The 12,204-nt window shown below is 40.2% G+C and overlaps 1 protein-coding gene across 4 annotated transcripts in view; it reads right to left on the bottom strand.

Moving 5' to 3' along the window:
* Window positions 1-9,786, bottom strand: part of NPTN (neuroplastin) — a 79,398-nt gene extending 69,612 nt beyond the window's left edge. For all 4 annotated transcript variants that reach the window (XM_011967121.1, XM_011967122.1, XM_011967123.1 and 1 more), the window contains exon 1: window positions 9,500-9,786. In XM_011967121.1, the coding sequence (XP_011822511.1) occupies window positions 9,500-9,590 (91 nt within the window). In that variant the 5' untranslated portion in view covers window positions 9,591-9,786. The remainder of the gene's footprint in view (window positions 1-9,499) is intronic.
* Between the last annotated feature and the right edge of the window lie 2,418 nt (window positions 9,787-12,204).

The raw sequence follows: 12,204 nt of genomic DNA, 5'->3' as shown, positions 1-12,204 counted from the left end.
TAATCAACCATTTTTCTTGGATTCATAATTATAGAAGTTTAGAGCTAGAAACACGAATTTCTGACCTTTAAAAACTTCTGGCTGGCAGGGGGCTGTGGCTCATGCCTGTAATCCCAGCACTTTGGGAGGCAAAGACAGGAGGATCACTTTAGTCCAGGAGTTTGAGACCAGCCTGGGCAATATAGGGAGACCTCATCTCCATAAAAAATTTAAAAATTAGCCAGGCATGGTAGTACATGCCTGTGGTCCCAACTACTTGGAAAGCTGAGGCAGGAGGATCACCTGAGCTTGGAAGGTTGAGGCTGCAGTGAGCAACGATTGCGCGACTGCATTCCAGCCTAGGCAACAGAGTGAGACCCTGTTTCAAAACAAAACAAACAATAGAAAAACACATTAACTTTTGAAAAGCCCATTTCATTTCATATTCATTTCCATAAAGATTTTTCTCTCATTGAGCTCCTAAACAAGCACAGTATTAAAAACAACAGAAAGATCATTTCTGGTTTAAAGTGCCCTCTCAACCAGCTCTTTGTCCTACTTATAATGGTTCCAACAATGAGTGCAAATAACTGTTCTTCTGCTAGTTTTATTAAAATCATCTTAATACTAAACCTATGCTTTTCTTCCCTGTGCTCTAGGCCATTGCTCTTTGATACAGCCTATCCATCTTTGGAGACTGCCTAATTCCCTTACTTCATTTACACTGCTACCTTGAAAGTATTAATAGATAATCACATCCCCCTAGTGCTCCCTTTTCCTAAGTTTAGCTCCTTCAGGCTTTTCTCCTAAATCTTAAGCTACCATCAACATAGATTCTATGTCTCTTCCAAAATGTGGTTAGAAAGTATTCTTATTTGGAGTTCAGTCCTAGTAAGAAAACAGTAACGCTGTTAGGTAGCACCATACTTTTGATACGTGATCACTATGTTATTTGTGTAAGGGTAATTCAATGACAATTCACTGTAAGCTATTTGAAACCTCTTTATACTTGCTCTTTTCCAGGTAGCAGTTTCCTGGTTTGCATTAAGGCCATTTATTTCATCTCCCTTGATGCATGATTTGAGATTCAGCATTAATGAATACAATTTCAATGCTAGAGCTCCTGTGCTATTTTTTTCCAGTTGTTCCACAATGGTTCCCAAACCTGCTAAACTCGTATGATCAAAAAATCCCAAGTTAAATTTAACACATTCCTTCAATCTATGAATTTAGAAGTATTTCACAGATAGCTGCCAACAAAGGAAGACATCTTGTTGCGTTCTTTTCCTCCAGGAAGCAATGTCTAAAAACTAGGAAATAATCCCACTACTCTAGGATCTTAAACGTGAAGGGCAGTGATGGTTCTGCTTCCCCTCTCTTTCTCTTCCCTTGGCCAGTACTCAAGTCAATCTGTACTCAACAGAAATGTGCCTCAGACTACAGCAACCAAGTAAAGCATTCGGCTTAGAATAAACATTAGTACTCCCAGCCCTGCACTAAACTCCAAGGCTCGGGAATAACGAACACAAGGTCTAATTTAAAACGAAGCTCAACTGAATATACTGGAAAAGTTATGTCTTGATTATGATATTCAAATTACTGTGGCTTCCCGTTTCTAAAGTTCTAATAGGAAAAAAAGTCACTATATATAATGGCTAATGTATAAATCCAAAATGTTATATTTTCTTTACTCATAATGACTAATAACAGTATGTGCTGATATTACTGATAAATGCCTAGTGAAAATCCTTATTGTGTTAACAAAAATCATAATTATTCCAGACTAATACAGCATGTAAAAAATAAACAAAAACCCAAAACTACTCCATACCTGAAAATGCTGTTTTTCAAATGAGTTTCATGGCCCATGAATGAACTGTGAATTCAATTTAGAAGGTCACTATGGTTCTCTTAACTACCTCACACAGATTAAGAATAGGTAATGTTTCACAAAATGTTACATATTTGTGTAATTTTGTTACAAATTTCTATTAGTCAAAAACTACTCTATCTGGGTCACAGACAAAAAAGTTTGAAAGCCTTTTTCTAAAGAGCTTTATTTTTAAAGTAATTTCAACATGATTACATGTGAGCCAAATATTATCTTTTACTCACATAAACTAACCCCTACTGACTATATTTCAGGTCCTAGAAAATTCTAGTTTGCAATGTAATTTTTAGGTTATTTTTAAATTAATAAGTAGCAAGGATGTAGCTGAAACTAGATGATGAATACACGGGGGTTTATTACATTATTTAATCTATTTTTGTACATGTTTGAAATTCGGAAGATCCAAAAGGAAAAAAAAGGCAAAGAAATGGACCTAACAGACAACAAAGTAGTACAATGAATGTTTACAAATTGAGAACTTTAAACACAATGTTTCTAAGGAATAACAATCTAGGAATTTGCTTGGATTTAATTCAGGTAACACTTGGGGTTGCATTCTTCGACTACAATGGACGGATTTCCCGATCTTAAACAATGCATAAGGGACTGCAGAAACTAACTCATATATAGAAAACAAACTTTCTCAAAAGACAACATAAAAATACAAATAGTTAAGTGTGTTTCATTGTCTCTTTATTAGCCAACCACTTTCAGCCAACAGAAATTTCATAAACTACCTACCTACCTACCTGGCAGGAATATTCACTGCTTTATTCACACTGGCAATTTTCCCAGCAAGTTTAAGATCTCTGTATAACGTTGTTCTGCCTCCCTTGAAACAAGAACTGCAAGGGTTGTCTGAAGTAGATTTAGAGGCAGATTTCAAAACAGTGCATGCCTCAAAGTTAATTTTCATTATATCCAAAGTAAGTTTCTAAAAACTTTTAAACAGAAAGTGTTATCATCTCTGAGCCTTTAACCTATTGGAAACAGTATCTAAGCCGTAAGGGCAAGAGAATTAGTAATTTTTAGAACTGAAAGGAAATTTAGACATCATCTAGTCCAATGGTTTCCAAATACTACCATCAGGAAGAAGAGAATCTCAAAGGCATAACAATTTACATATGCAAACAAACTCTTGTTTGTTTTCCTGTATCTTCCTGCACATGAAATACTATGCCTTAGTGGTATTCTATCAGAAAAGGATGTGACATTTCATCATGTATTTTATATTTAATCATGTTTTTTAGTATGTGAGTATGCATTTAGATATGATTAAAACTGTTGGTACGATTTGGGACTTAATGTTTTCTAATTATAGAAACTTACATAATATATCCAACCCTAATACTTTCAGAGTGATTTCATACCATCTCATTTATATTTCATGGTCTAGTAAATTTAAAGTAATACCTGGGTGACCGATGATTTTTAATAAGGCAAGAGAAGGATATCCAAATTGGCATATTTCAGCCGGGCACGGTGGCTCACACCTGTAATCACAGCACTTTGGGTGGGCGGATCACCTAAGGTCAGGAGTTCGAGACCAGCCTGGCCAACATGGTGAAACCCCATCTCTACTAAAAATACAAAAATTAGCTGGGCGTGGCGGCGGTCGCCTGTAACCCCAGCTACTCAGGAAGCTGAGGCAGGGAGAATTGCTTGAACCCAGAAGGCAGAGGTTGCAGTGAGCCGAGATCATGCCACTGCACTCCAGCCTGGGCAACAGAGCAAGACTCCATTTCAAAAAAAAAAAAAAAAACAAATTGACATATTTCTGGAAAATACCATAAAGCATATCATAAAGCTCCAGTAGTTAAGATTATTTGGTAAGAAGGCTAGTCTTAAAACAGTCCGTAATTGTTTCAGAAATGCAAGAGAATATCATTTAGCACCTTTTAGTACAAGAAACTCAATACAAGATGTTTCCATCAAGCTGACCACATTCTATTTTAATAAATGGATAACACTCAGTTTATTTATTTGAAAAACAAGAAACACAACAAAAAACCAGCAGGTATCTGAGGAAGATTAAATGTCTCCCCTAACTTACTGTGTGCAAGTAAATTTACATACGTAGGAAATTCTTTAAATATTTAGAAAACCCCATTTATATACAGATAGACAAAAGTTCTGAGCAATCAGGTCAAAATAACCTCAAATTAATAAGGCTTGATTGATAAATGTTTACCTTTGTATATACACAAAAGCAAACAAAAGTTAGGCCTACTTTCAGTTTCAGACAATATAATAAACTGAAATTAAATACAAATTTTGACTCTCCTTCCTAAACTGAATAGATCCTTAAAAAGCAGATACATTTTACTTGTGTATTCACTCTCTTAAATTTAGACATCAATATCACTAGAATAATGTCTTTACATAAGATCACTTTTAAATTCAGTAAGAAGTTTCATTATGTATATAAGCCTAAAATATGTAACCATTTATAACCAATTAATTTTACTGGAGGGGTTTCCTGTCTTCCCAAAGCCAATCCTTACCAACTAAAATTAGGAATTTTGAAAAAAAAAAAAAAAAAACCATAAAAATTTCACAAACAAGCTTACAAATGCATTATCTAAGGTGCTTAAAATTAAACTCCATATTATGAACGACATTTTAAAAATTTGTATAAAATGATAATGTTTTGTTTAAAGAGGCATACTGAAAGCTAAGCCAATTGTTCACAGGAGGTGATTCTCCACCATTATTTTAACTTTGATGTGCAAATTTACTTTAGAGGTCCCTAGTCTATTTACTCTTTCTGACAGATTCTATTTTTCCGGATGTTCCTCAAACGAAGGTTCATTCCTCATTCTTGCATCCTTGTACTACTGCAGCCTTTCTTCTGTCTTTCCCTTTCTCTTACAACTTCATTCTCCTACTTCTGATCCTGTCAGATTGTACTGTCACTGCAAACAACAAATTGAATAGAATACATCAGAACAATTTTCATAAAATTCACTTTTCCAAAACTACTTTGCATAATTTTATTCAAACTTTTGTTGAACATCTCTTGTACGGTATCCAACATGGCCACTCACTGTTTTTCTACATACTTCATTTTAATAGATATTAGCACTTTATCTCCTTCCCGAATCTTTGTAAAAAACCTTTACACAGATCCAGCAAAGTTTCAGAGTTTACACACAAAACATCTTACTTTTAAAAAGTACCTCAGACTAATGAAAAACAATGTTCAAACTGACAGAGCATTTTTCTAATTATATTTGGTCATCTTTCAAGGTCCAATTAAATCTTTCTTTTAATTTAAATAACTATTTTTATTTAAACTTTATTTTAACATTTAAATAAAGATAATATAATGTTGCTTTTTATTAATGTCTAAAGGTATAATCCACAAAAGAAACTGTTTCACATCAGATCTGTATTAATGAGAAAAAACAAAGGGATTCCCTCAAAACAGTCTAATTTCTCATAAGGATCTGTATCATGCGAAGTCAGACCTGTAATGAATTCCAACCTGACATTTAAGGGTTTTTATTTCCTTTTGTAGTTTTAAATCTTGGTATATTCACAGGTTAAGCTCTACTGCGTCTGGCAACACAAAAACCCATCTGTATCTCTTTCTAATTTGGATCCAGTAACCTTGTAAAACAAACCCAGGGAATGGGTCCTGATGTAGTAACATGGCCTATCCTCCCAGACCCAACCAATTTCTCATGCCTGGGTGCTCCATTACATCAGTAGTGACAGTTTAGCCAGTAGCCTGAGAGACTGAAAGCCTGTGATCTCCTTAGGAAGGGCTTTATTTCAAGGCAAACTATTTCTTCTGGTCAAATCTTATTTGGATTATCTCAAAATTTTTTGCTTGACATTTGGCACGTCATTTGTGCCACAGCTGCCATAGATAAGATTTGTCTTCTGTTGCTCATTTCAGCTCAAAGAGGAGACACAAAATCAATCAGCAAATATACCTCTAAAAATGTACTCAGGGAGAAAAAAATTGCCAAACTACTGAAGCAAACAGCCCTTGACAGAAGAGAAAAAGATCCATGAATCATCTAATGCAAATACTGGCATTATTACAAAGCACAATGTTCACAACTATCTAGTATCACCCAAGCAAAATGGTTTCTAAAATTTAGGTCGTTAAAAGTAAGATTCATTAGATTCCCTATTTTCCTCCATCGAACAGTGTTAATTATGTGATGTCATATTTTCCATATGAATATATTACGTTTTTACACACCACTCCACATTTATTAATTCAACTAACATCTATAACACTCCCACTGTGTGCTGGGTACCACATTCTATTTCTCTTATTCACAACAATAATATTCTATGAGAAAGTGATACCTGGCCCATTTGAAAGATTTGGTTCACTGAAAAAAAAAAAAAAAAGAAAAAAACAAAGCCATAAAGTCTCTCCCAGAAACTCAACTGAAAATATTAACTTCCTCACCAGAATTGGCAATTGCAGACACAGTGCAGCTGGTCACTTTTCTGAGAAAGTTACATAAGCAAAAGCACAAATCTCTATGTGGGGCCTTCAAATGGCCTAGTTACCATGACAGCAGCATTAACAATCAAGTTTTCAATATACACATGAAGAAAAATAAATAATAAATAATGCTACTCTTTAAAGGATAATAGTAATAGCTAACATGTACTGAGACTCACAATATTCCAGGTTGAGCGCTAAGCTGCCATTACCTCATTTAATAAACCTCACATCATCCCTAGGGAATGGACATTATTGCAATTCCCATTTTACAGATGATGAAACTGAAGTTTGCATTACTCAAGGTCACTCAGCTACTGAGAGCTGGAACTCAAACTTGAGTCTGTTACTGTCCAAAGCATGCACTCCTGATTATCATATTATACTGCTTTGTTTACACTCACTCAATTGCAGTCCAATGCTTTTGAATGTCTTGTAAGGTTACTTTTTAGAACAAGTTCCTTCTTTAAACTACCATTTAGATGATACATATAAAAGTCAACAAATAAGGATTTTACTTGGAACCGGTCTTACAAGTTTAAATATCTGGATGAGAAACAAAATCTGAATGAAAGCCCTGAATGCCCACAGCAATGGGTCAGAAACTCACTGGAGCTTCAAGAGACCTCGAGAGTCATACAGGCCAAATTCTTCATTTTAGGAATAATGAAACAAACATCTTTTGAAAAACATCTATATTCAACCTAAACTACTACATTTCCCATTCAGAGACACTTGTGAGTTTTTTTTTCCTCCAATCATTTAAATAGAAAATCTAACATTTCTAACATTTCAACATCATGCACAAGCAAGGTATCCCTTTTTGAAAGTACTGTAAGAAAATACAAACCCCATGACATGAAGTTAGATCACTGTAGGGCTATTTATTACTAAATGAAAGCGTGAATATTATAATAAGACATGTTATAGAAAGCTATAAAATGGCATCCTTAACTATACGAACTCCAACTCAAAAATAGCCATTTTTCCTTGAATTAAATTTACATTCATTTGGGTCAACCAGCAGCTCAGCTTCATTTCATCGGTCATGTCATGTGACTGAATTCAAGCTCATTTCAAGGGAAAGGCCGTTCTATGCTGTATTTAGAACACATATCACTGAGCAGACAGATGAGTCTTTACAGGCCTATCCAGAAACCTCGCTTTAGTTGCTAAGAAACTACAATTTTACCGTATTATAAGTCATTGGAAAAAAGCTATGCCAGCAGAGATTAAACACGTTAAGATCAAGAATCTCTCACCTATTGTGCAAAATGAAACTATGCTATTACCATAAACTGAATAGCTAAAATTAGCATTAGGCTTCTTTAAGTCATGTTGTTGACACAGTTGAAAAACTGATAAGACAAATTAAGACTAACTCTACCCTGCCTTCCACAGTGGACTCATCATACTTAGAGGAAAACAGGAAAAATACCCAATACACTTAGCATATTCAATGCTAGAGATAGAAAAAATGTTTCCTTCCTGACGCCTGCAGTGATATCCAAGGCCATGAAGCATACATAAAATTTGGTACTACAAACACATATTTAACTGATGGATACTGTCAATCTTTTATTCATATATTTTCCCTCTAACATTCAGCATTTTAAACTCAGTTTCTCAAAAACCTCCACTGGCTCTATCACTGATGCTTTAAAATTTAAATTGCAGCCTCTCTAATAAGAGTAATCTTAAATTGTTCTAGCATAACAATAAACACTGAAAGATTAGCAAAAATAATTTATAGTTCATTCTCCAGTACTGACTTCTCATAAATTCCTTCACAGAAAAAAATATTCTTTAACCTCTTAACGGCTGTTTCCACAAGGGCAGAAACAGGTTCACAATCCTAGACTCACTTCTGAAAGATCAATTCAGCAGCTGAATGGTAACACATGCCTTCAATCAGAATCTGTTCTGTTTAGATCCCTATGCCCATGATTCCCCACCATTTCTCCATCTTCTCAAAGGAGCTTCAATTCAAAACCCAGTAATTCTCTCGTTTCTACTGTACCACCTCCCAGGGGCCACTTTCAGGTTCCTCGGAAATAACATCTCTTCTGTATTGAAACTTTTAAATCTCAAAAATCCACTTCCCCATCTCCCTGTTGCCAGTCACTGCCCTCAATCCCACCACTGCAGTTAGTTGCAGCTATGTGTCCCTGTCTTCCCAAAGGCCCGACCAATATCATACAGCATTTGCCACATACCAACTCCTCCCTTCCCTAATTTATCCTCCACACTGCAAACCAACATTACACCCCCGACTTCCTGCATTTTACTCCCTTCCCTTATTTTTCGTCTCCCCCACCCCCATCTCTATACCTAGGCCTCCTTACTTCTCTAATAAATATTCCCCCACCTCAGTTCCAACCCTTTCCCTCCATCCTCTGCTCATTTTCCTCTCCTTATTTAGAAACTCCTTTTTGCTCTCCCAACCACTACCCTAGAATGCCCAGCACTCCACCCTCTTTAGCAAACCCAGCCCTCTTCCCCCAGCTCATTTGGAGATACTGCTGCTTCTCTCTCCAGGTCCCCTACTGCAGTCAACCCACTCCCTTATCTTCCCACCCACCCTCCCTCTATCCCCAGATCCAAGGTTCCCTGATTCTTTACCCCCTCCTTTGGTATCTAGTACTCAGCTCACCATTAGTGTGCTTCAGGACTCTCTTCCCCCCAATTTCTTCCTTATTTTTAAGGATGTCACCAGTCCTACGGGGCCTCAATAGAATCCTGGACGACCCCAGCTCCCAGGGGGCCTGACCGACACCACCATCCCCGTCGCCCGGAACACAAACGCCCGTCTTGTGCCACCCTCCCTAAGAGCTGTGCCCCCTCCTCATCCGCCCCCGCTACTCCAGCTCCTCACGTCGGCTTCCTCCGTGTCCCCTCGCCGACCCGGCACGACGAGCCCCACGACTTGGAGCCCCCGAGTCGGCAACACCTCGGGCTCTCCCTGGACGCCCCCGCCGCTCGGACGGGCGCCTCCTCAAACCCGCGGCCGGTACCTCCTCCTCTCCGACCCGCAGCCCCTCAGACGCCCACTCGGCCCCCTTCTCCGAGCTCCAGCGTCCCCTCGGGCCAGAGCCGGGCCCTCTCCGGCCCCGGCGCTCCTCAGCCCCCGCCCGGCCCGCCCCCGGCGCCCGGCTTACCGTTCTGAGCGGCGCCTGGCCCTGGGAGGAGGGAGCCAGAAACCAGCAACAGCGAGAGGGCCAGGGCGCTGGGCAGCGACGAGCCCGACATCCTCCCTAGCAGAAGACCCAACAGCGAATGGGCCGGGGCCAGAGCCGGGGCCGGGGAAAGGGAGGGGAGGGAGGGAGGGGGCGGGCGAGCGCGCGAGGGAGTGAGCGAGGGAGGAAGCCGCGGCTCGGCTCCGTCCTTCCCCGTCCTCCTCCTGCCGCCGCAGCGCCCAAGCCTCGCGAGACCTTCGCTCCGGGTCGTGGGCGGCTGAGGAGCGACCGCCGCAAGGCTCGCGAGAAGAGGCGGCCCCGATGGAGACTCCCGCCCCGCGGACCCGGCGGACCCGCCCCTGCAGAGGCTGATTGGCCTAGCGCGAGGTAGGTCACGTGCCGAGGGCGCCTCTGGCCATGTGACGGGGCGAGGCGGGACTCCGCCAGCTCTGCAGGCGGTGGGGAACCGGGAAGCCCTCGTTCGGTTTACTCCTCTGTGGCCCAGGCGCACCCATAAATAAGAGGAAGCTTTGAAACACAGTACATTTCCTCCACCCATCCTGCCTTTCATTTGTTAGCGCTCTTGGCTGCAGAGTTTAATACACCGTGCCTCCTTTCCTCCTTCCTCTCATTCTTCCTCTCATTGTCCCCTGCCCTGCTGTTTCTTCCTTCTGGGCTTTGAACATAGACCTCTACTGGTAACTGGCTCCAACTCCTTCTCTCATCTGCTGTTTTTTCCTTCCAGGAAAAGTGGTGCGTCCCCTGTGCCCCCTGTTACCTTGTGCCTTCCTGCTGGACATCTGCTCCCTTTGCCTGAAATGTCTTCCTTTTCCCCTTCTGCCTACTCCTCCTCCCCACCCCCATCTGGGCCTTATTTTAGCTTATAGACTCTCAGGGCCTAAAGTTCAACTAGCCTAATTGCATGTTCATAGACACAATTCTACAAGGAAGTCATCATATATGAACTTACATGAAGACTCCTGAGAAGCGTCTTAATGCGGGAAACTTTATTGAGAACGTGCTGTGTGCCAGGCGCAAAGTGAAACCCACATGAAAAGATAGTCCCCACCCTCATGGAGTGCCTTGCCTAGGCTAGCAGAGGAGTGAGGAAGGGTCAAATGGCCCATAGGAAAGGATCTAGCAAAGCATTCTGGAGGGTGATTGGCAGTGTGGTTACTACTGTTTGCATAGAAGTTTAGGAAATGCTCTTTTTAGGGGTATTTTTTGTACTACCCTCAGCGCTTGTGGTTGGCAAAGTTCTATGGCTTAGCTCATCCCTGACTCACAGCAGACGTCCTGGGAGTGTCTGTGGCATCTCCGAGGAGCCAAGTAAACAGTCCTGGTGGCCTGACTTGATTTAAAGAGAGGGTTTGGAGGACCTAGAAGAAGGAGACCCTCGCAATCTCTGTCAAGCTAAAGTGGTCTGGAGCTTTCAACAGAAACTGAACAGCTTGTGGTTCCAGAGCAAACTTTCCAGCAAGGGCCAGGACCACTATGGCATGTTGTCGATTGAAGTGAAAACTGTATCTTTCAAAACCTGAGGTGTGTGAGTGACGAAAAGATTGGCATGTAACTTCCTCTGGACAAAGGCCATTCTGCAGACAGCCCTGTAAGGAGGGCTACAGGGCTGCCTGTGGTGGGATCAATATTTTCAGCTGATGGAAGCTTTGGTTGGATGCAACCATTCCGCCTCATTATAGCTGTAACAAATATGGCCCTTTGATCCTTACAACAAGAGATTCTTACAAAATGATCATGCTATTTTTGTGAACAGGGAAGCTGAAGCCAAGGGAGGACACGAATGGCTCCAGCTCTGAGAATGTTTGTATTAATCATTAATGCCAAACAGTCTGGTTTGCTTGTTAATAGGCTCATGGTAGAAGTGCATTTTCTTGTCGCCTTGAAGTCGGGAGTGGCATGTGATGTGCTTGGGTCAGTGAAATGTCTAAAGTGACATGCATTGCTTTCAAGCAGAAGCAATGCATGTTTAGACTCTGTTCCATACTCTTTTGTCTTGGTAGTGATTACTGATCATGACAATGAAAGCGCATATCAAAAAGAACCTTATGTCAGCATTAGTCCCTGAGTTAGCATAATAAGCTGAACCCCTCTGCTAACCCATACAGAACAGGTACCCTCTGTTGAATTAAACTGTGAGATTCAAGGGGTATTTGTTCCTGTGACATAACATAGACTGTTCCGGCTAAGGGAAAGATGAAATTCAAGTCCACAACACCACAACACCTACTATCCAGGAGCTGTGTCACCTTAGGCAAGTGACCTAATCTCTCTGGACCTTATTTTCTGTCAAATGGTGCTAATGATAGCACCTGCCTTACAAGTTTATAGAAGCAATAAATTAGTAGATTTATGTGTGATGTTTAGAACAGTTTCTGGTGCATAGTAAACAAACACTCATGTTGATGTTGATGATGCTACTGCAATTCTGACTCCAGCTTTGTATTCTTCTTATCTCATGCTTGCAAAAAGTGATCTGGGAGGAATATTTTTAAGTATGGGTGTTACCAGTCAACTCCCAAAACCTGCACTTATGAAAAGCCCTTTTGCCCAGAGAGAAATGTCTCCAAATTCCACATGATAGTAGCTGTACTTCGTCACTTTTTGTTGAGAAAATACATAATAACTAAGACCTTTTAATAATTCTGTAACTTTTTTTTTTTTTTTTT

Source organism: Mandrillus leucophaeus, unplaced genomic scaffold (assembly GCF_000951045.1).
Source record: "Mandrillus leucophaeus isolate KB7577 unplaced genomic scaffold, Mleu.le_1.0 Scaffold789, whole genome shotgun sequence".
Classification (NCBI taxonomy): domain Eukaryota; kingdom Metazoa; phylum Chordata; class Mammalia; order Primates; family Cercopithecidae; genus Mandrillus; species Mandrillus leucophaeus.
Note: the sequence above shows the minus strand (reverse complement) of the source record. Positions and strands in the feature narration are given on the sequence as shown.